At 50.9% G+C, this 26,461-nt stretch overlaps 10 protein-coding genes across 10 annotated transcripts; 7 read left to right on the top strand and 3 right to left on the bottom strand.

Moving 5' to 3' along the window:
- Positions 1–396: 396 nt before the first annotated feature.
- M437DRAFT_71577 (uncharacterized protein) lies at positions 397–1,279 on the top strand (the record flags this gene model as incomplete). The annotated part of the gene is made up of 2 exons (XM_041025705.1): positions 397–942; positions 1,001–1,279. 2 exons carry the CDS (start codon positions 397–399, stop codon positions 1,277–1,279), a joined length of 825 nt encoding a protein of 274 aa, XP_040884814.1.
- A 2,258-nt stretch (positions 1,280–3,537) lies between these two features.
- M437DRAFT_37861 (RNA-binding domain-containing protein) lies at positions 3,538–5,546 on the top strand (the record flags this gene model as incomplete). The annotated part of the gene is made up of 9 exons (XM_041019730.1): positions 3,538–3,973; positions 4,025–4,077; positions 4,170–4,177; positions 4,230–4,323; positions 4,383–4,541; positions 4,593–4,644; positions 4,700–5,139; positions 5,192–5,345; positions 5,398–5,546. The coding sequence occupies 9 exons, from the start codon at positions 3,538–3,540 to the stop codon at positions 5,544–5,546; spliced, it is 1,545 nt and encodes a 514-aa protein (XP_040884813.1).
- A 315-nt stretch (positions 5,547–5,861) lies between these two features.
- M437DRAFT_80427 (putative mitochondrial carrier protein) lies at positions 5,862–6,976 on the bottom strand (the record flags this gene model as incomplete). Its single annotated transcript, XM_041027356.1, has 3 exons — positions 5,862–6,151; positions 6,212–6,345; positions 6,426–6,976. 3 exons carry the CDS (start codon positions 6,974–6,976, stop codon positions 5,862–5,864), a joined length of 975 nt encoding a protein of 324 aa, XP_040884812.1.
- A 1,687-nt stretch (positions 6,977–8,663) lies between these two features.
- On the top strand, positions 8,664–9,518 carry M437DRAFT_36549 (uncharacterized protein; the record flags this gene model as incomplete). The annotated part of the gene is made up of 2 exons (XM_041019472.1): positions 8,664–9,112; positions 9,152–9,518. Coding segments are annotated over 2 exons (816 nt in total), but the record flags the coding sequence as incomplete, so codon positions are not given.
- Positions 9,519–10,245: 727 nt separating this feature from the next.
- M437DRAFT_37801 (uncharacterized protein) lies at positions 10,246–11,377 on the bottom strand (the record flags this gene model as incomplete). Its single annotated transcript, XM_041019716.1, has 4 exons — positions 10,246–10,288; positions 10,355–10,922; positions 10,987–11,230; positions 11,279–11,377. The coding sequence occupies 4 exons, from the start codon at positions 11,375–11,377 to the stop codon at positions 10,246–10,248; spliced, it is 954 nt and encodes a 317-aa protein (XP_040884810.1).
- A 1,200-nt stretch (positions 11,378–12,577) lies between these two features.
- M437DRAFT_36684 (Asp-domain-containing protein) lies at positions 12,578–13,886 on the top strand (the record flags this gene model as incomplete). The annotated part of the gene is made up of 3 exons (XM_041019494.1): positions 12,578–12,679; positions 12,734–12,887; positions 12,940–13,886. The coding sequence occupies 3 exons, from the start codon at positions 12,578–12,580 to the stop codon at positions 13,884–13,886; spliced, it is 1,203 nt and encodes a 400-aa protein (XP_040884809.1).
- A 1,147-nt stretch (positions 13,887–15,033) lies between these two features.
- M437DRAFT_71571 (UDP-Glycosyltransferase/glycogen phosphorylase) lies at positions 15,034–18,807 on the top strand (the record flags this gene model as incomplete). Its single annotated transcript, XM_041025704.1, has 5 exons — positions 15,034–15,663; positions 15,717–16,784; positions 16,834–17,155; positions 17,207–17,520; positions 17,572–18,807. The coding sequence occupies 5 exons, from the start codon at positions 15,034–15,036 to the stop codon at positions 18,805–18,807; spliced, it is 3,570 nt and encodes a 1,189-aa protein (XP_040884808.1).
- Positions 18,808–19,626: 819 nt separating this feature from the next.
- M437DRAFT_37591 (mitogen-activated protein kinase) lies at positions 19,627–20,794 on the top strand (the record flags this gene model as incomplete). Its single annotated transcript, XM_041019658.1, has 3 exons — positions 19,627–19,733; positions 19,785–20,710; positions 20,766–20,794. The coding sequence occupies 3 exons, from the start codon at positions 19,627–19,629 to the stop codon at positions 20,792–20,794; spliced, it is 1,062 nt and encodes a 353-aa protein (XP_040884807.1).
- Positions 20,795–24,521: 3,727 nt separating this feature from the next.
- M437DRAFT_36270 (FAD-linked sulfhydryl oxidase ALR) lies at positions 24,522–25,156 on the bottom strand (the record flags this gene model as incomplete). Its single annotated transcript, XM_041019412.1, has 2 exons — positions 24,522–24,987; positions 25,044–25,156. 2 exons carry the CDS (start codon positions 25,154–25,156, stop codon positions 24,522–24,524), a joined length of 579 nt encoding a protein of 192 aa, XP_040884806.1.
- A 224-nt stretch (positions 25,157–25,380) lies between these two features.
- On the top strand, positions 25,381–26,331 carry M437DRAFT_71567 (uroporphyrinogen-III synthase-like protein; the record flags this gene model as incomplete). Its single annotated transcript, XM_041025703.1, has 1 exon — positions 25,381–26,331. The coding sequence occupies one exon, from the start codon at positions 25,381–25,383 to the stop codon at positions 26,329–26,331; it is 951 nt and encodes a 316-aa protein (XP_040884805.1).
- Positions 26,332–26,461: the final 130 nt, after the last annotated feature.

Below are 26,461 nucleotides of genomic sequence, written 5' to 3'. Positions count from 1 at the left end.
CAGTGACATATCTCAAGCAAGAAGAGTCCGAAGCATCAGTGATAGGTGGTGTCCTCACATCCTTGTTTCAGGGCGTGGTCGTGGAGACACGATCAGAAGATGCGAAGTGCTGTGAACTCTCCCATATGATTCGTGTTTGGCATCATTTAATAGACCAATTTGTGAAAACACGAAGTTGATGAAAGTGATTTGTTGGAAGCAAGGGCGCGTTGGTGGTTGATTGCATGAAGGGTCGATGGTCCAAGCTCACCACCGTCGTCACACTCAGTAGCTTCACAAGCGGCGAGTGCGACTATCATCAAGAAACATCCCTTCCTTCACGGCCATCTCTTCCTCATCGCCTCATCTACATACGCACACCTCTAACTTGACACTGACACCCGCGCTTAAATCAAAATGTCTGAAAGCGACGTCAAAAAGACAATTCAGCAGCTCCATTCGCTGTCTGAGAGCAACCTCAGCAACGCTTCCGCCCTGTTGTCACAAGCAAAGATCTCGCTCCTCAAACTACACGCCCTCGTCCCCAGTCCTTCCACATCTCACGAACATCTCGCTCTGGCTCGCGAGGTCCTCGAAATCGGCGCCTTCGTATCAATTCGCCAAAGAGATCCCGAATCTTTCACACGCTACTTCCAACAACTCCAGCCCTTCTACTCATTACCTCACGAACGATGGGGCTCTCACGACAAGCACGGCAACCAGAGCAAGATCACTGGTCTTTACCTACTACTCTTGCTAAGCCAGGGAGACTACGCCGGCTTTCACACTGTCATTGAAGGTCTCGAAATGGCTTTCGGTGGCAGAAAGCGCTTGGACGACGATGCCTTCATTCAATATCCCATGAGACTGGAGCAGGCTTTGATGGAGGGTAGCTACGACCGCGTCTGGGGTGAGACAAAGGGAGAAAGAGTACCCAGCCCTGAATTCGCCGTTTTCTCAGAGGTATCGCCACAATATCTTCTGTCTCGTTGATTAGGCCACATGCTGACATATACTCAAGGTACTCGTCAACACAATTCGATCCGAGATCGCCTCGTGCAGCGAGCGCGCTTACCCCTCCCTTCCTATCTCGAACGCAAAGAACCTCCTTTTCCTTGACTCTGAAGGCGCTGTCATTCAGTTCGCACACTCGCGTGGTTGGGTCGCTAAGGAGGGTCGCATCTATTTCCCTGCCCAGCAAGAAGAGTTGGCACAGGGCGAAAAGGATATCCTTGCGACCAGCGACAAGGTTATCGAGAACACACTCGAATACGCCAGAAAGCTTGAGACTATCGTTTAAGTCGCTTATGCTGTTAATGCAGCTTGTAATATAGAAATAAGCATGACCTGTAGCAGGTGTCCGGCTGGGGGCTTGCATCTGGCGGTCATGGTTTTCACGATCCAACCAAGGCTCCCAAGTTATTTCCAAATGAAGCCTTTGATTTCATCCTTTGAACCTATCAACCATCTTCTTCAACTACCTCTCGTGAATGAGCGATATTTTTGCATCTTTCATGACAGAAAGCAGAGCACCAGAAGCCCTACAGCCGACACACATATCTCGAAAAGTCGGAAATGGTTCATGAGATCGAAACGTATATCCTCCCCGTGTGCTCAGCACAGTCATAGCTTAGCACTGACCATAGCTCCATCTTGATTTATACAGGTTGTTACAAGCTGACCAAATGCATAGTTGTATCTCATATTCGAGGGTAATCATTGAGATTGCCTTGAATAGGGTCCTCTCCTTCAAGACCACATTCTTCATGAACGTGTTGTGCATTTCTATAGGTGCACCATGACTGTCTTTAGCACACGGGGAGGATGGAGCAGAGATTCTAAGACTGAGGATGATTCAGGCTCGCCGAGCTGACTATATCCGTGGTTGCCTCATGAATAGCCTGACAGCTGTGTTTGATGCCATCGATGAGATATTCGATGCCATCAATACAGCCATCAATGCCATCAGCTTAAGCAGATGATGCCGTCGACCAAGAGAGACTAATCCTGAGCTCTACATTATTGAAGCACGTTTGATACGCGACAACGGCACGAGCACGAAAGCACGGCTCAAATTTATTGAGTAGGTGATGTGCAGAGCAGCCTACCTTACCTTACGTTAAAGGCGTCTCAACAACCGAACACTTCGTGAATGCGTTATATTTGGCATCACCTTCACAAGACAGAGAGGTTAAATACGAAGTCTCATCGACCTCTGCAGAGACTTGATTACTATGCAGAATCTTGACTGATGTTTAACGTGATGTTCGTGTTCAGTGTTCAGCTGGGTGCAACGGCTCGTCGTGAGGAACGGTTGGATTGAGCTGATGATGAGCAATGTCTGGCTTGGCATTCTCCACGTCGACGAGCGTGGTGTGCCTGGTCAGAGACCTTCGCGCGCGCGCATCGCATCTCACGACTCTTCTTGCATCGGGAACACAACCACTCCACATCAACGAACGTCACCAGCATCTGCTCAACTTGCTTGTGTGTGATTACGAACTCAGAAACTTTCGGAGGCTTGCATTACGAACACTTGCCGCTCCCGCGCTATCTTATCAAGGTGAGTGCAAAAGCACCCAAGTGGTGACATGGTTGGGCGACGGACTTGAGACTCGTGGGCTATGGGAGTCTCGGCCAAGGCTTGTTCGTGTGGGCCATTGAGGAGACCCTTGGTGTGTGGTGTACCGTGTGTGTGTGTCGAGAGAGGGGGCACAACGAGCCGGCATCAATCGGGCGATCTTGAGTGGTGGTGTACCTAGACGATACTCGGTAGCCTTTACACTACTTGGCCGGTTTAGCCATCATCAAGACTCGTTGTCCATTCACGTTCATTGGTGCATCTTCTAACGCAGACTTGCGCTTTAGGCAAACCCCTGTCATTCCTTCCGTTATTGTAGCTGTGCTCTGCACTTCTCCGGCGCTTGACAGCTCAACCTCTACCCTTCCGTTGCCGTACAATGGGTGGTATGTTCCATAACCCCCTCCCCATCTCTCCTTCCCTTCGTCCCCCAAAGGCTTATCGCACAGCAAACAGACTCCGATTCCTACCGTCCCCGCGAGAGTGTAAGTACACAGCTTCCCATGTTGTTGTTTATGTGTTGCGACCGTTGGCATTGGTGGTGGCAGTAGCAGTGGGTGGGCACTGCGATGTATCGCTCAGAGGAGGTTCGTCTGATAAGGAAGCTGCGATGGACCTCTATGCCGATGCGTCGGATCTGGGTAATTGCGCAGTTGCGACCGACCGACTTGTCGCAGCGCATGCTGGGAAGGCGCGCTGAGCCAAGGCACAAAGCACCTGCTGTGGATTCTGGACTGCTGCATCGCAATTGCGCCTGGCATCGCATTCGCCTTCACTTCACTTGATCACCTTTTCGACTCTCATTCGAGCTCGTCGCTTGTCGCCCATCACTCGAGATCCACAGCTCACTCGTCCGCTCTTTCACACCACCCCTCAGAGAATGAGAATCTCCATCAGAAAGCTCTCAAGTCGAGTGACCAAAGTCGGTTCTGCTGCTGAGCTTCCATAATTGTCTCACACCCACCTACTCTACACCAATGCTATCGCTATCAACAGCTCTTCGTCGATCCGTTCGTCAGTTACCGCTGAGGCTACATACTGATCCCACCCAGCGTGACAGATCTCGCTCGCGCCGCCGCTCTCGCAGCCCTCGTCGCAGCCGTCGCTCTTACGATTCCAGATCCCGCTCACGCTCGCGTGATAACTACAGAAGAGACGAACGCAGATCTCGCTCGCCCGTTAACGGATCCGCCGCCGCTCCCAACTACGCAGCCAATAACAACGCGTATCCTTCCGATCGTGAAGGAGGTGCCTCAGCAGCTGCTCCTCCCAGAAACTTCGAAGAGCGTGTCGTCGCCAAAGAACAAATGATGCAGAACGTGCGCGAACACTCTCAACAAGACCGTCGTGTCTACGTCGGCAACCTCTCCTACGATGTCAAGTGGCACCATCTGAAGGACTTTATGCGTCAAGGTGAGAAATACCGGACAATAACTTGGTTGAATTGGTTCTGACCGCTCGCAGCTGGTGAGGTGATCTTCGCCGATGTCTTGCTTCTCCCAAATGGAATGTCGAAGGTGGGCTCATGATTTTTTGGCTGGTTTCCCTGGCTATGGCTTTTTTTGAGGACAATGGATTGACGGAAGGACTTTGTTCCGGGTGTTTGTAGGGATGCGGGTGAGTTTCATCTGATGCTCTCTGTTTGTCAACAATCGCTGACTTTTCACAGAATTGTGGAATATGCAACCAGAGATCAAGCTCAAAACGCGGTCAACACTCTCTCGAACCAGAACCTCATGGGTAGACTGGTCTACGTTCGCGAGGTATGTTGCCATTATTTGTTTGGAAAACTGACTATCATAGCTCATTTCTCATCTCGCAGGACCGTGAAGCAGAGCCCCGCTTCAGCAGCGGCGGTCAAGGTGGTGGTATGCGCGGTGGCTTCCAAGGAGGCATGCGCGGTGGCTTTGGCGGCGGCTATGATGCTATGGGCGGTGGCTCTGGCATGATGGGCGGAAGCCGCCAGATCTACGTCTCCAACGTTTGTATAGCCTTTTTGGTAACGATGTGACGATACTGACTTTGTTTCAAGCTTCCCTATACTGTTGGCTGGCAAGATCTCAAGGACCTCTTCCGTCAAGCTGGTGAGCTCGAAGCTATACTCATAGTCTGTGCACGATGTACTGACCTCTATTGTAGCTCACACTGGCACTGTCGTCCGTGCTGATGTCCATGTCACTCCCGATGGCCGCATGAAGGGCTCAGGTATCGTCGCCTTCGACAACCCTGACGACGCTCAGGTCGCCATTCAGCAGTTCAACGGATATGACTGGAACGGTCGCATTCTTGAAGTCAGAGAAGACCGCTTCGCTGGCCCGCCCGGCTTCGGTGGCGGCCGTGGTGGCTTCATGGGCGGACGTGGAGGTTTCGGTGGACAGTTTGGTGGTCGTGGTGGCTTTATGGGCCGTGGCGGCTTTGGTGGACAATTCGGTGGTCGTGGAGGGTTTGGCGGCGGTTTCGGTGGTGCGCCTCCTGGCGGGTTCCACGGTGGTCCCCCTCCTGCTCCCGCTCCTCCTAACCCCTTCACCGATTTTGCAACCTCCGGTGGCGAGCCTGGACCTGTCATCTACGTCCGTAACGTAAGTTGTTCTCGAACGCCCAGCCTGAGAATGGGTTATTGACATATCGCAGCTGCCCTGGTCTACTAGCAACGAGGATCTGGTCGAGCTCTTCACAACCATCGGCAAGGTCGAACGTGCTGAGATCCAGTACGAGCCTAATGGCCGCTCGCGCGGCACTGGTGTCGTCGAGTTCGGCAGCGCAGAAGATGCCGGCACTGCCATCAGTAAGTCGTGCCTCATTACGCACAAATGCGATGTGTTCTAACAGCTTCCCAGCCAAGTTCTCTGGATACCAATATGGTGGTCGCCCTCTTGGTCTGACCTACGTCAGATACTCCAACCAGCAGCCTGCAGTGGACCCCATGCAAGGCCAAGAACAGACTGGCGGCATGCCCATGGGTCTTACTCAGGATCAAATTATGTAAAGCCGCTGCTTGCCTATCACACGATGATCACGAAAACATCTTCTTGGACCGCAACTTTACAAGCATCTCTCTTGCTGATGCTGCCTAACGACCAAACTTGCAGTGCTCTATATGCACCCGCAGGAGCATCTGATGAGTGATGGCATTATGCGTTTCATATAATTTTGATGCACTGCTCAATCTCAGAATGATCACTAAGTACCCTTTTCATTACCCAAGACAGATAGTTGGAAGTGTATACTTCTTTTTCTTTCTCAATGAAAAGCTTTGTTTCTCTGTATTCTTCATGACAGTCAAGTCTTGGTCTATCGCCGTCTAGTCGTGTTTGTTTGAGTTTTGCCCAGCCTTTGAGGGTAGTAAGATGTGCATCATCCATTCGTACACTGCCCATTGTACAGCATTGACAAAGAAAGCTCTGAAACTGCAGACACCCAACCCGCGAAAGAAGACAGATAAGCCTTCTTCTCGATAGGCTTGTCTTGCTACCTGCACAGTACTCAATCGACCCGAGTCTCTAGGCAGAAGCAACTCAGACTGCTCACTAGAGATCATGCCAACCGGAGGCCTCGAAATGCCTTGCGTCTGCACTCTGGTCTTGATGACGTCTAAAAAGTAGTTATCAGCATCTGTTGCCCTTGAGACTCTGAGCAAGAGGGTTAACATACCTAATGGAAATACAGACGCCCAAGTTACCACGCCTGCGATACCACCACAGAGCAGGATGGTCATCCATTCTGGCTTTTCCGCATCCGGAGTTTCCGAGATCAAGACTCTCTTGCTCAGCTCATATGACCAAAAACTAGCACATGTGTTTAGCAAATTTCCTCCCACAAAGCAAGCCTTCTTTGCTGAGAAAAGCAGGAAGGAGAAAAGACCTACTAGAACCCATAACCCACACTATCCCTCACACTCGTGACCGCACCACCCCAGTACAAACCCCTCAACCCTCTCTCCTTCCACAGCTCCTTTGCTATGTGCCAAGAACTGTGTTCTGTACCACTGACCTGCGCTCTGCACTTTATCAATTCTGTAGGTGCAGAAACGAGGAAAGTGGCCAACCCTCCCAAAGCACCAGCAAGCCAGGTCTTGGAAAGAGAAGTAGGACGAGCAGGGTCTTGATGCAAAGTCTCCATACAACGATTGTAGGTTATGAACATTAGGGCGTTGAGGGCGCCATAGCCGAGGATCGGGGCAGCGGTGCCTTTGAGTAAGGTAGAGAGGTTTTTGGCTGCATTGGTTGTTTGCGAGGTTGGTGGTGTTGCTGTTGAGGGAGTTGGTAGGATTGGTGGTGTTGTTTGTGCTGGAGTTGGTGCGAGTAACGGTGCTCCTCTGTCTCCTCGCTGTAGGTTTACTTTGACAATGTCGAGGGGGTTGCCGATTATTATGCCAGCCGCTCCGGATACGTAGCCGGCCCAAAAGTCGGCGGACATTTGGTTTTTGTGGTTGGTGGAGGGAATGGTATGGAGATGTGGAGTGTGAACAGAGACTTGTCTGGGGTGGATTTGAGACCCGAGGCTTCAAGCATGTTTGTACGAGATAACCGAAGAGTCAAGTTCTGAATAAATAAGTTGTAGATTTAGGTTGGGATGATACATGCTATGTATAGTAGAAAGCTATGGACGTGATGTGTTGGTCTTCGTGAGTTCGTGGTTTGGTGTACTCGTCTACAGTGTCTTGCAATGCAGGATGGGGGATGGAAGCCATGATAAATCTGGCACTGCTGTCAAGCTGAGAGATGAAATTTCACACTTCAGCATAGCGAACCATTGCAAGATGCAATGCGAGCAGGCAGGATTGTTCTTGCGAAAGGAACCAAACAAAGATAAAAGCAAGTGCTTGTCGCCAGGGTCTCGGGTGGCGGTGTCTGATGTGTTCAGTGGTTGATGTTGATGTGGGGCAATGGATGACTACATTGGCAAGCGGTCAATTGACATTTGCCTTTCCGCCTTCTAGAACACGATAAGACATTATTATGAGCAGCTCTCTCGCTCGCACAAACAACACTTTTACCCTCCTCGAGCCTTGCTCACCCTTTGTCTATCACTCTCGCGCCCGCCATATCTAGCCCACTCTCATTGCCACTCTACGACCCCCACTACAGCTCAGACACACGTCGCTACTTCCCTACTCTCACGCCTCATGGCTGCTGTACAGTCTACCAAACCATGGGACCTCTCTAATGTCTTCGAGCTGATCAACACACTTTCTCCGACTAATGCTCCTTCCAATGCTCAAGCAAAGGATGTGCCGCGACGTCCGTCAATCACCAAGCATGACAGCTTGAATGGCTACTCCTCACTGCCACTCGCCTCACCATTACAGGATTTCCACGCCGTGGATGAAGGCGTCTCGTTAGGAGATTTTGGCAAGATCTGGCAATATCTAGGCACTCCTGTCAATTCACCTGCACCCAAGCCTGTCAATGCTTCGCCAACCCTTCAACAGCGCATGCCCGAGAAGGCTGATTATGCCAGTGACGGTGCTGCATACGGTACCCCGAGCAAGCGTATCGCCAAGGGCGGCATCAAGTGGAGAGATGAAGTCAATCTCGGCGATCTTACTGATTATGCGCCATTGGAAGATGAAGACGAAAAGAAGTTGACCAAGAAGCAACGACAGAAAAGGAACAAGAAAGAGAGGGAACAAAGGCTGGCCGCTGGTGCTGCGAAGTATACCAGCGATGCTGACGACCCCGAGCTTGACATACCCTCTTTCTACGACACGCCAGCACGAAAGGCCAGTGCTCACATCGTTTCTGCCGAACTCGTTGGCAAAGCCCACCGTCCTTCAAGTCCCGAAAAGACACCAATTTCGAAACCCGTGTTTAAAGACACTCCCACTTCGACGAAGACTCCTCAACCTGAGAAGAAAGCATCCACACCAGCTCAATCGGAGCCATTACATTTTGACTCGCTCCCCAAAACACCAGAGTCCAAGCACCAGAAAGAGTTCAAGAAGCGATGGCCAGTTTCGACTCCATTCGCTACTAAGACTTCCTCTCTGCTTCCTGCATCTGTGCAACCCACACGCACAACTTCAACCCCTTACAAATCTACTGATGCCAATGCAAACCCTTTCCATAAGGTTCAGCAAGTCAGTGAAACACCAATCAAGAACAATTGTTCGGCGATTCAGCCCAAAACTGTTCGTTCCGGCGAGGACCGCAACTGGGCTCTACTCCTGAAGATCATTGGTGACTTCTATGAGGACAGAGCCAGTCTCGTCAGTCCCGCCAACTCAATCACACACTCGAATGACCCCAAGGGCATTCACGTCTTTGTTGACGCCTCAAACATTTTCATCGGTTTCCACGACCAGCTCAAGCGTGCAAGAAACATTCCGCCGAACGTTCATGTCCCTAAGGTGGACCTTTCCTTCGACGCATTGGCTCTGCTCATGGAGCGTCGTAGACCTGTAGCCAAACGATGCCTGGTTGGTTCAAAGCCCCACATGGCCGCATTTGATGTGGCTCAACGTGTCGGCTACGAATGCAACATTCTGGATAAGGTGCTCAAAGCGCGAGAGCTCACCGAGCGCCAGAAATATTTCCAGGAACAGGAGAAGAAGTGGCGCAGACGCAGCAGTAGCTACAAGAACGGTACCAGCACCGGAGGAGACAGCGCCGGTAGTGGCTCAGAAACGAGCAACACTGGTCCTGTCTACGCTCCCGAGAGGTATATCGAGCAAGGAGTCGACGAGATCATCCACCTGAAAATGATGGAATCCATTGTTGACACCGAGACTCCCTCTACCATGGTGCTGGCTACTGGCGATGCTGCACAGGCTGAATATTCGGAAGGCTTCCTCAAGATGGCCGAACGTGCCTTGAAGAAGGGATGGAGGGTAGAGCTTGTCAGCTGGAGCAAGAACATTAGTCTGGCTTACAAGAAAGCAGCTTGGCAGAAGAAGTGGGATGGCCGATTCAGGATCATTGAATTGGACACCTATGCTGAGGAACTGCTCGACATGTGAGATGATGGATGCCGAATAGAGTCGAGGTGCAAGACTGCGAGGGAGCGATCATTGTTATATGAACCCCTCTGCTCTAGTACATTATGTTGACGACACTGCATTGGAGGTATGGCACTCTTTTTATTATTGCGCATAGCACTGGCAGATGGGATGATATGAGGACTGGAGTTTATATGCTTCTCGTTATTTTGCTAGATATCATGAAACCGTACGACCGATGATTCATTGTGCTCGAGCACCTGTCCACCAACCTCTTGTCCTCCTGCTAGCCTGAACTTCCGAATCATTTCGAGGCATAAAACAACCTGATCAACAACCGTTGTATCTGCATGTAACAATCAGAGGATGGAGTCAAGATCGTTATCTCTTGGTACAAGCTTTAGCAGATCCGCATCTCCTGACCTTGCACCTACGTACGGAACACTTGTACAGCAAAAGCAAAAGGATGGAATGTAGAGAATCATGGTGCTTATGAGATCAAGGGCAGGTGTTGAACCACTGAATGTCAGATTCATGACCAGATCTGATCAACGAGAAATGTAGTCCGATCTGCACAGTGAAAGGGATTGCATCAAATGATGAATGCTGTCTATTCTTTTTCTGTTTGGTGTAAGCAAGACATCTTTCTATGTCAGAGGCATTTTCTAGCGAATGTTAATGCGAAGTTGTGGTTGCACATGCATATGAGGAAAGCAGCCACCGTGGATGCAGCAAGCGACATGATCACTTAGAATCCCTTGCCTAGTCTAATAGTTTCTCCAGTGCCATACCTAGAAAACAAACGAACAGGGTTAGCAAAATGAGACAATACATGGCTCAAACGCGAGAAATCATACCAAAGCGCGCCCTTGCGGTTGTCAAGACCCTTTCCCTCGCCAACGATCCATTCGCCGCCAGCTTTGATACCCTTGCCCTCTACAGGCCAGAACTCGGCCTTGAGCCATTCATTGATTTCGTCAACAGTCTTTACGAGCTCCTGCATACGCGCATGATCGACCTTGCCCTCTGCAGTCTCTGTGTCAGAGGTCTTGATGAAACGGCCTACCGTCAGATGAGCAGAGGGCACGACATATCTACTCGCAACCTTGACGCCAGTGGCGGAACTCAAGGCGTAGAGATCGCGACGCAAATGGTGATATGTGAAGTCATCGTCTGAGGGTTTGCGGGAAGGATCTGCGGTGCAGGGCTCGCCGGCTGCAGGAAGGAAAGAAAGGGCAAATGCTTGAGCGTCATAGGAGAGGGATGGTTTGACTACACGAGCCCGATGGTTGTAGGTGTAGTCTGTGATGGAAGGAATTCCTGGGCGGATTTGTTCGACTAGCTCGTCGATCTCGGGAGCGGTCAAGGAATGAGTAATTTCTAGAGCTGTCATGTGCAGGTTGTCTTGTGGCATTGTCCAGAGATCTGAATGTGCGCAGGCTCGCTGTTAGCTAGTTGTGCTTGTGATTTCGAAAGAGCAAATACTTACTGGGGAGGACTGCCTTGAGTCTTTTCTGCACTTCTGCAATGACAGCCTTGACATGCGGTGGAGGACGAGCCCAGAATACAAGGCAGTGTCTTGGGTCCTTGAAGCCAGGTTCGATGGTTTGATCTTCTAGCTTCGCGAGGATGGTGTCAACAGTGACACCTGCAAAGTCTGAAGAGGTGAGTTTCTCCTTCTGTTGTGCACCTCGGTTGCTACGGTGAGTTTCATAGCGAGCTTGAATCTCAATCTACATGTCGTCAGGTCTAGAGGTCCACGAGTTTAGCAGTCTACCTACAGCGTTGTCGTGGCAAGCTTCTATGAGGCCGTCGTATGGGTTGTCTGACACAGTTGGTGTTGGACCAGAAAGGTCTTCAAAGGTGTACGAAGCAACCATCTCTAGCTATGGAGTGTGTCAGATTCAACATTCACTGACTTCGATATGTTTGCACTTTCGTATGGACGATGGAAAGTCTGCGCAACTTTACCTGGCAATGGTTGCTTGCGTTGAATTTTCGCAGATTATTCTTCACGAGTTGGAAGCAGTCAACGAGATGACTACTGAGAAATCCACATACCTATTGTCTTGCTTGGTCTCAATTTGAAGGCTAGAGCTTAAGGTTGAATTCTTGATTGGTACGTGTACATATGTCTACAAAGGTTGAAGCTGCTGGCATGTTAAGTCGGGGATTGGTGAGCCCGTATTGCTCGTATTCAGGCGCCATACTTCTCGGCGTCAGACTGGTTGCAGAACTGACAATGTGAATGCAGTATGTTCTTGAAAGCAGCTACAAAGATAGAAAAAGCTATTATGGACTCTCGCACCAACAGAGAATCTTGCGCGCGAAAGAACAGGTTTGATTACATCGTATAGATAATAACTTGGTGACAGCTTACTATGGAGTCATTGGCTGCACCAGACTTGAGCAGAGCACGCGAGCGCTCGGGCTATTCTTCTGACAATGCCTCCTCCCCGTACGAGCTAGGAGTGGAATATACACTATAAAAATGCACAATTGTTTTCGGAAGCAGAGGCATGTCCACAGAGAGTCGACAACTCGTTGCCGTGAGGGATGGTTATGCCTAGGTGTGGTTGCCCAGTGTTACCGTTTGCAGCAGGTGATGGACTTCGAAACGGAGTTTGCGGAAGGAAGGATTGGGCTGGTCATGCAGGCACAAGTCGACCCCATGAACAGGCGCCCAGCCTCTTGTGAAATTGTGCCGCCACTCTTGGATGCGTATTTGTGCTGTATATCGTTGAACAAATCCAAGAGGCAGGAAGTACGAGTATATAGGTAGCCAATATCGTTCAATATTGCAATTGCAAATATTGGCCGCGGGAAACGGGAGCAATGGTTCGATGCGCCGATGCCCTGTCTCAGCGAAAGTGGGAGCCTAGCTACTCGGCCTAGGTAACGAACAGGCCGCGCACCTTGATAAATGACGTCTCGAATCGAGCAATCACGAGCGCATTGGCGCAGCCACCACCGTCTTGGTCCGACCAAGCTCATCCATCGACTACCTCTCCATCCGTCCTCCACAATCCTCCATCTTTCTTCCCTCCACACATTTCTCAACCCCATACAGATACAACAAGATGAAGGGCAGTTCTCTCATGGCAGCCGGTGCGCTGTTTGGCTCGGCTTCGGCTGGTGTCCACAAGATGAAGCTCAAGAAGGTTCCTCTCTCGGAGCAGCTCGTGAGTGGCGTCATGTTCAACCTCCAGGCCTCAGTCGACTAACAGCTATCGCAGGAGGGCGCAAACATTGGCCAGCACGTTCAGGCTCTTGGCCAGAAGTACATGGGTGTTCGCCCCCAGAAGCACATCGACGAGATGTTCAAGGAAACCTCGGTGCACGCTGAGGCTGGCCACCCCGTCGCTGTTAGCAACTTCCTCAACGCTCAGTGTATGTCAAGCCTCGAATTACTGCGCAATCCGCCCTTCTAATCATGTTGCAGACTTCTCTGAGATTGCTATCGGCAACCCTCCTCAAGAGTTCAAGGTTGTCCTCGACACCGGCAGCTCCAACCTTTGGGTTCCTTCATCCGAGTGCGGCTCCATCGCTTGCTACCTCCACAACAAGTACGACCACAGCGACTCTTCCACATACAAGAAGAACGGCTCCGACTTTGCCATTCGCTACGGCTCAGGCGCTGTTGAGGGTTACATCTCCCAAGACACTGTCCAGATTGGTGACATCAAGATCAAGAACCAGCTCTTCGGTGAAGCCACCCAGGAGCCTGGTCTTGCTTTCGCCTTCGGCCGCTTCGACGGTATCCTTGGTCTTGGATACGACACCATCAGTGTCAACAAGATTCCTCCTCCTTTCTACGAGATGGTTGCTCAAGACCTGCTCGACGAGCCTGTCTTCGCCTTCTACCTTAGTGACACCAACGACAAGGAGGCCGAGTCTGAGGCCATCTTCGGTGGCGTCAACAAGGACCACTACACCGGCGAGCTCACCAAGCTCCCCTTGAGACGCAAGGCCTACTGGGAGGTCGACCTCGACGCCATCACCTTCGGCAAGGAGAGTGCTGAGTTCGACAACATGGGTGCCATCCTCGACACCGGCACTTCGCTCATTGCCCTCCCCAGCACTCTTGCTGAGCTGCTGAACAAGGAGATTGGTGCTAAGAAGGGTTACAACGGCCAGTACTCGGTCGAGTGTGACAAGCGTGACTCTCTCCCTGACCTCAGCTTCACTCTGACCGGCTACAACTTCACCATCACTCCTTACGACTACATTCTTGAGGTCCAGGGCTCATGTATTTCGTCGTTCATGGGCTTCGATATCCCTGCCCCTGCTGGCCCTCTTGCCATCCTTGGTGATGCTTTCCTCCGCAAGTACTACTCGGTCTACGACCTTGGTAGCAACAGCGTTGGTCTCGCCAAGGCTAAGGCTTAAGTGATGATGTCGAGAGAGACGGATCTGAGAGTAGTTAGTCGCATCAGCGTTGCTTATTGATTGTAATCGAGTATCACAGTTTGTCGGCAGGCCGCCGCGCATATGCATGTGATCATTTCATCATAAACTTTGTATTAATTCTACATCAACCTGTCTCTATTCTGTCCATGCGTAGCCTATTGTTTGTTGACTCATGCCATGTCTGCCTACTCTTAAGAACCCAGAGTCAAGTGATCAGATGATGATGATGGCACGTGCTCAAAGGCGGTGAGTAGCGGCAGCGGCCGACCACTTGGGTGGTCGAGTAATCACTGGCCTATCAAGGTGCAGATCCGCGACATACAGACCTTTTGAGGCTTCAACCCAGTGCTGTATTGCGATATGTAGTAGCGAAACACGCCAGTCAGTACAGTGATGTTTGAACAGACAAAGACAGCTCTTGTTTCTCATCCATCGATCCGTCACGAGCTTTAACCCCAGATTCAGCAGTAGATTCGAGGGGCGCGTGCAGGTCCGTCTATCCTCGTGCCTCGACCACGTTGTGGCATCAGGAACTCAAGTAGGGTCGTCCTCGTCTACTTCTACCCTGGACCTCGACCTCTTACACATTATGTCCGCCCATCGCAATATACCGCAAGCTCATCGAAGAGTGTCCATGGAGCTGCCTGAACGCTTCCGTTTCGACGATGATGCAGATCAAGATCCCGACTTGAACCAAGAGGTGGATAGAGCACAAATGTTAGACATGGCCTTGATGCATCAAAGCGTCTTTGGCATCATTGCCGCGACGCAATCAAAGGCCAACACCATGCGGTCCATGCTCCAAGAGGCCGACAGTGATAGCGACGATACAAACCCTACTCCGCCGACAAGATCCAACAAACCCACCATACCTTCAACACTCCCGCTACGGCGCGACCTGCTGTTCCGCAACAACAACCTCAAACGAGTCTCTGACAATAACCTGGTACAGTCATTACCCGGCTTGCGGCCCGCCTCCACAAGTTCCTTTTCTACCACCACTCCTACTCGCTTCTCCAAGCCCATCGATGCGCCCGAATCCACTCCTCAACCGAGGGCAGATCTAGAGTCTTCGCAGTCCACCATTAAGAAGCCCGCCAGCAGGAAGTCGAGTCCTGTCCCAGACATGTCATCGAGTACGACACAGGTAGCCTTGCCGGACGCCTTGAAAGACATATTCAACTTCGATGAAGCCGAAAAAGTCGTTGCAAAGTATCCCTGTTGGTATCTTCAGAGTGTCCTTCTGCAAGGCTTCATCTATATCACACAACGTCATATCTGCTTCTATGCCTATCTACAAAAGAAGACTGGTGTTACCGTCAAGTCTGGCTACCTTACAAAGCGTGGTCAACGCAACCCTCGCTACAAGAAGTATTGGTTCGTACTCAAAGGCGATGTCTTGTCGTACTACAAGGACCCCTCAACTCCATTCTCCCCAAGAGATGTCATAGACTTGCGCTACGGTGTCTCAGCAAACATCACGCCGATACAAGGACAGGACAAGGAGAGCGCATCTTTCTCTGTTGTCACAGATGCCAAAACATACCACTTCAAGGCAGAGACTGCTTCAAGCGCAACTGAGTGGGTCAAGCAAATACAGAAAGTCATCTTCCGAGCACGCAACAACAGTGACAGTGTCAAGATCTGTCTGCCAGTCGATAATGTTGTTGATATTGAGGAAAGCAATTATCCAGACTTTGCCGACACCATTAAGATTCGAGTCATCGACAATGATGAAACCTTTGCTGTCGACGAGGTATGTCTCTCAACGCCCTATCCACCGCTACAATTTTGCTAATTTTCATTCAGTACTTTTTCTCTTTCTTCGGATTTGGTGAAGAGGCACTTGGTGTGCTGCGAAGGTTGACCCAAGAGACAAGCGCACAGCGCGTGCTCGCAAGCCGACCTGCCTCACCGGTCCTCACCAAGTCAGATCGTCGATCATCTTCAGTGCACGGAAGAAGATCTCGCGTACCCTCTATGAGTCCTGCTCCCGGTAGTCTTCATGAGAATGTCATGGCAACTCTGTCTCCAGCTTCGGGCCTCACATCCAGAAGTGCTCGATCAAGTAGCGAGTTGGAACGTTCTACACTTGACCTTACTCAGGGCAACAATGATAAAAACGCAGACCGCGCTACAAGACAGCGCAGCGGCCAGAAGCAAAAGCAGTGGGGGCAGTCTCCATATGATGCTTCAGAGTCGTATGTGTCATCCTCTGATCAAGGCAACGATAGCGAAATGTCAGAATCTGCAACCGGCACGGATGCTTCGGGCAGCCACATACTGAGCGGAAGCGTCATGTTCCATAAGCCAACCATTGGAAAACATCACATTGACAATACTGCCATGCATGATGCAAAGGGGAGCACAGCAACGGGTGTACCGTTTGCTTCAGCCAAGGGAGTTGGCAAAGAACCTGGAGCGAATACCTCAACAAAGAAGATGGCAGACACAAAATTACAAGACATGCAACAATCGGATTCTTCGACCTTGGGAGGCTTGATGAAGGTCGGTGCTGTTCCCATTCAACGTGCCTCGGGCTTCTTGTACAACTCCGGCAAACGTGTCAGCGGTCTGTTCGGAGCTTCTCCAATGGAATACTATGACAAGTTCTCTGGCATGATTGCTGGTGGTAAGAAACACTATGCCGAGGCGGACGAGCTGGTGCCCGGAGAGGAGGTCCAAGACTCTGAGGATGAAATGACTGTTCGCGAGGCCGAAAAGAGCTTCCGAAATCATTTCGCTCTCCCAGACTCTGAGAAGCTTGTGGCAACATTCTTTGGCTTCTTCCACAGAGTTTTGCCTTTGTACGGCAAGCTATACGTTGGTAGCACAAGGTTATGTTTCCGTAGCTTCATGCCTGGGAACTGGACAAAGGTAAGTCCAGATTCGTCCTTGATCCTTTGAGTTTGCTAATTTTCTCTAGCTTGTCGTCCCATTCAAAGACATCATGGATGTTGACAAGGAAAGAGGGTTCCGATTTGGCTACTCAGGAATGGTCGTTGTGATCCGAGGTCACGAGGAGATCTTCTTCGAATTTGGCTCGCAAGATCTACGCGACGACTGTACAGTCACTCTCTTACGTTCGCTTGATTCCCTGGAGCCATTTCAGGAGTCGGTTCTGCTTACAGAAGACGAGAAGAGGGACGCTGAGGCGGCAGCTGCAGAAAACCTCTTGTTGCAGGAAGCTCGTCAAGGTGATCGTGGTGGCGTCGAGTTCCAGCTTCCTCGTGGCATCGATCAGCCAGGTACAGAAAGCAATCCCTCGGTTGCTGTGTCGTCCTCTGACATTGTTACAGATAACGACTCGCCAGCCATCTCTTTTGACGATCCAGCAGCGTCAGTGCTGAACTTTAAGCCCGAGGAATCTTTACGGATTACCTGCCTGACCATTGGCTCTCGCGGAGATGTGCAGCCGTATATAGCCCTCTGCAAAGGTCTGCTTGCTGAAGGACATAGACCAAAGATCGCCTCTCATGCCGAGTTTGGCGACTGGGTCAGGAGTCACGGCATCGATTTTGCACCAGTCGAAGGTAATCCAGCAGAGTTGATGGCGCTTTGCGTTGATCATGGCATGTTTACACCCTCCTTTCTCTACGAAACAAACCAGAAGGTACGTTCGGGCTTACAGCTACTTGTGTTGAGCACGCGCTAACAATTTTAGTTCTGGCCTTTTGTCAGAGGTCTCCTCAGAACAGCTTGGACTGCTTGTCAGGACTCAGATATACTGATTGAGAGTCCATCTGCCATGGCAGGAATTCACATCGCTGAAGCTCTTGGGATTCCTTACTTCAGGGCTTTCACCATGCCCTGGACCAGGACTCGCGCTTACCCTCATGCCTTTGGCATGCAGAACAACAGGATGGGCGGTGCATACAACTATATGACCTACGTCATCTTTGAAAATATATTTTGGAAAGCCACGTCAGGGACAATCAACAGATGGCGCAAAGAAGAGCTGGGATTGAAAGCCACCACTATGGAGAAGATGCAGCAGGACAAGGTTCCGTTCTTCTACAACTTCTCGCCCAGCGTGGTTGTTCCGCCTCTTGACTTTGGCGAGTGGATCCGAGTGACAGGATACTGGTTCCTCGATGAAGCAGACAACTTTACTCCACAAAAGGAGCTTCTCGACTTCATCAAGAAGGCACGCACAGACAAGGCAAAGCTTGTATACATCGGGTTTGGGTCAGTGGTCGTTCCTGATCCCAAGCAGCTTACTTTGGATATCATCGCCGCTGTCAAGAAGGCGGACGTTCGCTGCATCCTCTCCAAGGGCTGGTCCGACCGTATGGACAAGAAGGATGCCAAAGCCCTCGAAGTCCCGTTGCCGGACTTTATGTTCCAGATTGCATCTGCTCCGCATGATTGGTTGTTCCGACAGGTCGATGCTGCTGTCCATCATGGTGGAGCAGGGACGACTGGTGCCAGTCTTCGTGCTGGCATCCCGACTATCATCAAGCCTTTCTTCGGCGACCAGTTCTTCTTTGGCAGCAAAGTCCAAGATCTTGGAGTCGGTCAGAAGGTCCTGACTTTGACGGAGAACACATTGGGCAAGGCCATATGGATCGCGACGCACGATTCACGCATGATCGAGAAAGCCAGGGTCCTAGGAGAGCAGATTCGATCCGAAGATGGTGTCGGCACAGCTATCAAGGCCATGTATCGCGACATGGAGTATGCAAAGACACTGGTCCAGCAACGTGTGGCTAGAGCGGCGCAAGGCGACACGGATGCGGAAGATGAGGAAGAGGTGGAGGTTGAAGACAGCTGGACGCTGGTGGAGAATGACTCTGACCCAGATGCGACGAGCCCAACAGCCATGATGCAGCCACAATCACCCTCTTTGGGGAGTAAGGGGAAGGGCAGAATGGGATTGCGGCTCCCGCTCAGGTCCTGAAGATTTCGGTATAATGTGAAAACTACGATTAAACAGGACGAGATGACTTGACAATGACAATTTGGGATTGCGATGATCAAGGGGTTTTTTGATTTGGTGCGGACTCATGCAGCATGGCGCTTATACGGGAGGTTTGTGCAATTTCCTTTTTTGACTTATAGATGCACAGTAATCGGATAGAGATACAGAAAAAACATGGCTGGTTTCTACAAAGACAAGGCAAAAATGCAATCGATAGACGTTATAAACGGTTGGTCGGGACTTGCGGGTAAGGATGTGATAGTTGGTGATGTATCAATATAGACGAGACGTCTGTTTCAAGCAGTGGGTGCCAAGTTGGATGCGACAAAGGGGACGGGGAGGAGTTAATTTAAGGAAGTCTGTTTTTGGCCAATGGGCGGGTCTAGGAGGATCGGAAACAGGCGCGTATTTGCGGGACTGTGCTTTGGCTGCTTCAGTTGGTGCCCCGCCATGGGACGACAAGGCTCTCTTGCATTCGGCCTTCGTGTTGGGTGACTTGTCTTTCTTACGTCCAAACCAGAAGCGAAGCAAACAAATCCAGGAGCTGGAATAAGCACTTGAGCAATCAGCCGGCCGACAAAGAACAAACAAGACCTTAAAGGAAGAAAGAACGGCTGGACCCTCTTTCCCGCATCTCCATCTCTCAAAACGGCCTGGAGTGAGTAGCTGAGTGAGTGAAAGAAAGAATGCAGAAGTCCGCCTTGCATTCCTCGACTGACCATTTTCAGTTGATTCGCACCTTCCTTGTATAATCTCGCTCTTTACGTCGACAGCCCTACCGCCAGTCAGATCGCAACCATGTCGCGCGCAGCTCCCCAGAGCGGATCCCGCAAGATCTCCTTCAACGTGTCAGAGCAGTATGACATTCAAGACGTAGTAGGCGAGGGTGCCTACGGTGTTGTGTGGTATGTAAACATAGCCCATTGATGTGTACAGAGCCAGGCTAACGCTCCCAGCTCTGCACTGCACAAGCCGTCGGGCCAAAAGGTCGCCATCAAGAAGATCACACCCTTCGACCACTCCATGTTCTGTCTGCGCACGCTGCGTGAGATGAAACTTCTCCGCTACTTCAACCACGAAAACATCATCTCCATTCTCGACATCCAGAAGCCGCGCAGCTACGAGACCTTCACCGAGGTTTACCTCATCCAGGAGCTCATGGAGACCGACATGCACCGTGTCATTCGCACTCAGGAGCTGTCCGACGATCACTGCCAGTACTTCATCTACCAGACTCTGCGCGCTCTCAAGGCCATGCACTCTGCCAATGTCTTGCACCGCGATCTCAAGCCTTCCAACTTGCTCCTCAATGCAAACTGCGATCTCAAGGTCTGCGACTTTGGTCTCGCTCGTTCAGCTGCCTCGACCGAAGACAACCAGGGTTTCATGACCGAATACGTTGCTACCCGTTGGTACCGCGCTCCTGAGATTATGCTTACCTTCAAGGAGTACACCAAGGCCATTGACGTCTGGTCGGTCGGCTGCATTCTTGCCGAAATGCTGAGCGGCAAGCCCTTGTTCCCTGGCAAGGACTACCACCACCAGCTCACCCTCATCCTCGACGTTCTGGGCACGCCCACCATGGAAGACTACTACGGCATCAAGTCGCGCCGTGCCCGCGAGTACATTCGCAGCTTGCCCTTCAAGAAGAAGATCCCATGGAAGGCCATGTTCCCCAAGACTTCAGATCTTGCCCTTGACCTGCTCGACAAACTTCTCGCCTTCAACCCTGCTAAGCGCATTACGGTTGAGGAAGCTCTGAGACACCCTTACCTCGAGCCCTATCACGACCCCGAAGACGAGCCCACCGCAGACGCCATCCCTGAAGAATTCTTCGACTTTGACAAGAACAAGGACAACCTCACCAAGGAACAGCTCAAGCGTAAGATCCGCCCTATAAGACTGACTAGAAATTTGCTAACTGTGATGTCTAACAGAGCTCATCTTTGAGGAGATCATGCGGTAATTCCTGAGCTGCGAACTTCTCTATCTTCTGGATCTGTTTTCTCTTATCTCTTGCCATATATCTCTTGCCATTTAAAAGTACTACTTATCATGATTCCAATGCTTTCGAGCCGGGTCGCTAACATAATCTTCTTCGCAGCGACTGTACTCTGGACAAGCCCAAATATCATCCACCCAAGCCGAATGCCACCGCCATGGATTACTACCCATCCGCCGACTCTTCGCCTCTTCTCGCCGCGAACGCTGCCGACTTGATCGAAACTCCTACTTGCTCTTCAAACAGCACCCCTCGTCCCAGCGTCCACACTCCGCGTACCCCCGTCATCGACCCTTCTGCCGAACCTGGATCGTGGACCAGAAATTTACCCATCATGAAGACGTTGTTCGATTCCAACAAGGTGACGGACGGGTTCGAGTTAGAGAAGAAGCAGCACCAGTCTGCCGCTTCCAATGCCGACTCCAGTCCTACCAGAAGAACTTCCGACGAAAAGACCCCATGGTACCAGACCAGCCAACGTTGGCTTCTCTGATTCGAGGCACGATACAGCCAGCAAAAACACAAACACACAAAAAAGCTAGAAATATGAGATTAAGAATATCTGAAGGGAGTTGTCGCTTTCTCTTCTCTGTTGTTGCGTTCCCATCTCGCAAGAGATTTTAGGCGCAATTCGAGCACGTCTTTTTCCGTTTCTATCATCACACTGTCTTCTAAAAGAGGAAGGGGTTCAACATTTGGGTGATGGAGTTGTCTGCTTCAATTGCTTGTTTCTCGTCTACCTTTTTTCCTTTGTCAGCATCAGCAAGCGTATCCCAGAAGCAAAGTTATAGTACAGCCTGAAGAATTCAAGGATCAAATCATTTCGCACTGTCATACGTTTGTTCAAATACATCTGCGTGATTACCTTGACATACTGCCGTGTAGGACGGTCTCTGAAGATGAAAGAAGAGAAAAGAAAAAAGGTAAAAGGAAGAAAAAGCAGATGATGCTGGGATGACCCTGTCTTGAATTATAGACTGGAAAATATAACCAATTATCATCTCCATCAAAGGTATCTTCAGACAACGGAAGCATTATTGTACCTCTCTAGTCCTGTACCATTCTCTTCGTGTCATCTTCGAGAGTACAGAACTGTCAATCTGTCGTCAAGGAATGATTTCTGGTTATGCTTCGCAGCCACAGGTGCGAATGTGCATCACGAAGCAACCTGCTCGACACCAAGGTCACTACTCGCAATGGGTGACGAGCCGGTGAGACCACTATGCAAGGAATGTGTCGGGAAAGATGCATGACTAGTCAAATGGATGCTTTCAGGTTCGATTGCAAGCATGGAAACTCTCTGTATTCAAAAAAAAAGATGTTATGCGTATAGCTGAAGAAATGCATGGAACTACTAGAAAACCGGAAAGTTCTCACCGAGAAGCGACGAGAAGATGGACTCTCTATGGACGGAGTTTGTCTCGGAATAAGATTTTCCCTTTTCTATAGCGTCTACTTTACTCTGTGTTGTGGTCGGAGTATGATGGAAGTTAAATACTTTCATTTTGATTCGTTGTTTTCTCTTTCGTTATGTCGTTCTAAAGTTCAGTAGCAAAGGCATAGACCTTTTATCCTTCATCGACGCGTCCCTGGCGCCTATGTCGAAGAGAGCCTAGAGCAAAGTCCCTTCTCCCCCTCCCTTTCTTCATTACAATGATATAAAACTACAGCAGGGGTTGAAAAATCACACCGTTTACCAAGTGGTTGGAACACTAGGGTACTCCTTGTGAGAAAGCCCCAGGTCGGCGAATACCGTGTCATCTCCCTTGAGGTGCTCGACACGCAACTCGTCTTCATGCTCGAGCTTCTCAATCTCTTCTTGTGGTGTTTCCTTGTTGTCTGACTTTTGGTCGTTGGATGTGGCCTCGAGTGCGTGACTGTCGTCGAGAGATTCGCCAATCATGAGTAGTTGGGCATTGGCGTAGTCAAGGTGTTTGGATTGAGCGGGCATCCAACTGCGGCCGTGGAAGGCGTCGATGACATCCTGAGGGAACTCTGCGGGCTGGTCAAGAGTAGCGTATGAAGGACCCTTGACGGTAGGGTTCTTGAGACTTAGCACGAAGCTGCCCTTGGAGCGGATGCCAACATCTTCCTGCATCTGGCCGGGCTCTTGAGGGATGGTGAGCATATAGGCGAGGTGGGACTCAGAGCGGGTACCAGTAGTCGTCAGGGCGTACACGCCTTCGCCAAGTGGAGTGATGGGGTGTGTGGTTCTGTTACCTGCAGTTTGAGTTTCATATTCCGAGCTTGAGAAAAAGTCCTTCTTGAGTTCGTCCATAGAAGCCTTTGCCCTCTCGACAAAGACCATGAACTTGTCGTTAGGTCCTCTGGGGAAGACCTTCTTGGGAAGAGCGAAGAGACGGTTGTTCTTGACGTCTTCGATGGCGCCATCGCCCAACTTTGCGCCGTTGGGCAGGGGACGCAGGACGAAGTAGCTACGCTGCAGGTCCTGAACGCTCTGAGGGTCGTCAATGCCGACACGGCCTCGAGTGAAGAAGTAGATGATACCCTTTTCTTGGATGTTGCTGGGCATTTGCTCAGCGCGATCCTTGCTCTCCTCTACAGCACCATCCTTGCCATCTGCTGTAGGCTTGTCCTCGTCTGCTGTGGGCTTCTCCTCCATGGGGACATTAGGGTCCTTAGCGAAATCGCGGTGAATGTCATCCTGGACATGTCAGTAGATGAGATGGAAGATGATCGGATGGTACATACAATAGGGAGGTCTTCAGGCTTAGGCTTGGGGTTCTCGGGCTCAATGGTGTTCAAACCTTGGCCACCACGAGCATCCTTGAGAGCTTTCTCAGGATCACTCTTTGATTCACCCTCTTTGTTTTCGCCGTGGTAGGACTCGCCAACCTGCTTGATGGAGCCGTCGTCCTTGGCCTCAGCTTTGGTCTGCTCAGAGGACTGCTGCTCAGATGCGCCTGAGTCGGCAGAGGGCTTCTGCTCAGGCTGCACAGTCTGACCAGCTTCGCCCGATGGCTTTGATTCAGAGTCGCCGTTGCTGTTCTCAGCAGGCTTAAGCGTCTCTTCAATCGTCTTTTGTTCGGCAGTGTCCTTGCGGCCCTTCTTAGAGGGAGAAGATTGGGTGTCTTCGGCTTTGCGCTTGTTGTCTTTGGTTTCTTGGGAGGCGGAAGGAGGGCTGGACTGCTTTTCAGCCAGACGAGCAGATGATCGTGTGCCAGGCATGATGTGGGTATGAATGGAAGGGGTGTGAGGAGGTGTCGAGCTAGGAAGAAGTGCAATTGGTTGGATGAGGTTTCTATGATGGCGTGATGGAGCTGACGATTGGTGATGTCAACAAGGATCGATTGTCCAGAACTTGCAGGAACAAAGTGAGGAGCTGAAGAGTGTATATAAGGAACCTCTAAGAGTATTTATCGTAACGCTTTAGTCTCGAAACGCGAGTCTTACGCGAGGTTCGTGACCAAGCTCCCGGTTACGTCACCATTAGTTGTACTGGGACGTGTTTTCGCTCATTGAATTTTGCGATGCTGACGCACGAGACCCTCTCAGTTGAGTAAGGTTGCGTTCGGCACAGGCAGACAGAGCTCACAAGGCGCGTGGAGCTCCAAAGCGTGTGCCGTTCTTGCTCGCTTTGTTTGTCAACTACGCTGCTGCTTCCACCTTGGTGAGTGGCGTGGGGAGCATATTGCCTCGCACTGTGTATGGATAGACACAGAAAGCGCGATCAACCACATCGTCCGTCCTTCCAGCCCGTTCTCCAGCGCTCTTCCCATTTCTTGCAGTCAAACGACTTCTTGCCCAGCTTGACGTTGACCGCATTGTGTGCCTCGCACATCCATTGTCCAAAGTCTTCCCTACTGCTCACGCGTGGCTCGTTGCCATCTTTCATCCATGCTCTAAAATCGTCGGCGCACACCCAGCAAGGGTACATTTTTCCAAATAGGTGCATAAATGTAGTTGTTTCTCTTTGCTGCTCCGGTGAAGCCTTTTCCGGATAGCTTGCTGCCATAGTGTGAAGTAGTGTCCATGCTGAGCGACCGAGCTGTTCTACGTCTGGTGGACAGTCGGCCGGCATGTCGAGCGAGGCGGTTGCTTGGGCTGGTGGTGTCGTGGTCTCGACCTTGGATGGGTTCGTTGTGCCCTGCTTTGCCATGGCGAACCATGAGGACACTGAAGTGCATGACCGACACCTGTCACTTCGTATCAGTATGTGATCTAGTATCCTGTCTAGTTGTCATTGACGTACGGCTTGCCATCCGGACCCAAGACCACGCCCTTGGGTAGCTGCTTGGGTGTTCTGTCTTCCTGGTCACCCTGAGCCTTCTGCTCAGGCGTCGCGTCTAGTGGTTGAGGCGGCATTCCGGTCGTCTTTGTCACAGCGCAGCCAAATTGCGAGAGGATCGGATACGGAATCTGAGTTATAGGCATGTTATCGGTCTTTCTATATTTCGCATTTGTCAGATGCCCAGTCCGTGTCCGGGGCTCCTTCGTCCGTGCTCGGGTGCCTTCGGGTCTCTTCTCAACCACCATCTTTCGGTTCCTCCCGCTTTGACAGTTCGACCAACCATCAACATATATTCGACATGGCGTCCACAACATCAGATATCCCTGTGCTGCTGCTCAAGACAAAGTCTATCCCGGCTGATGGCTATCAAGAGATCTTCGCTGGCTGGAACAACTATCAACCAACTTTTCTACCAGTTCTTGAACACCGCTTTAGAGAGGATGCTCTGAGCTGGCTGAAGAACATAACTTCAAACCGGGGCTTCAACTCTAATACTGCTGCTGCGACTGCCGAGTCAAGTTTTGGCGGCATCATCTTCACTTCACAACGTGCTGTCGAGGCGTTCTCATCCATAGTCGAGTCACTAGATTCTGACACTAGAGATGAACTCCTGCCCGAAGCTCTACCATTATATGTTGTTGGCCCAGCTACTGCCAGAGGATTGCGGTCATTAGGGTTGAAATGCCCAATCATTGGAGAAGAGACCGGTAATGGTGCTGCCCTGTCAGCCTTCATGCTGGACCACTACAACAGCCTTCCCACCAGTCAAACGGTAAGGCAAGATCAAAAGCTTCCCCTTTTGTTCCTGGTAGGCGAAGTGCGCAGGGACATCATTCCCAAATCCCTCCAGTCCCCTGACTTGCCTCAAGAAGCTCGCATCGGGGTTCACGAGGTTGTCATCTACGAGACTTGCGAGATGGCATCTTTCCACGTCGACTTTGCTCATGCTCTCGCGGAGAATGCTGCGTCCGGTGTCAAGGAGCAGTGGGTAGTAGTCTTCTCACCTCAAGGATGCAGAGCAATGCTCGATTGCTTAGGATGGCTCGACGAGGGGGGCCGCTACAATTCAGAGATGGCAGATTCATCGCCAACCACAACGTTCACTGCAACCATTGGTCCTACGACACGCGATCATCTGATCAAAGAGTTCGGATATGAGCCGCATGTGTGTGCCGAGAAGCCCAGTCCAGAAGGCATATTCGCTGCCATAGAAAACTATAGAAGCACAAATACAAGGACGCAATTATAAGGCGTCTGTGTTTGAGATGGCGTGCATATTGCAGAAAGGCAAAACGAGGCTGAACCGCCTGTCAAAGCAATGTACCATTGACGTGCTTCAGCGTGTACATAGATCGATGAGGCAATAATAGCACGAAGCA

The sequence above is a fragment of the Aureobasidium melanogenum genome, assembly GCF_000721775.1.
Source record: "Aureobasidium melanogenum CBS 110374 unplaced genomic scaffold scaffold_1, whole genome shotgun sequence".
NCBI classification, from domain to species: Eukaryota; Fungi; Ascomycota; class Dothideomycetes; order Dothideales; family Saccotheciaceae; genus Aureobasidium; species Aureobasidium melanogenum.
The sequence above is the reverse complement of the archived record's forward strand: the minus strand, read 5'-3'. Positions and strand labels throughout refer to the sequence as shown.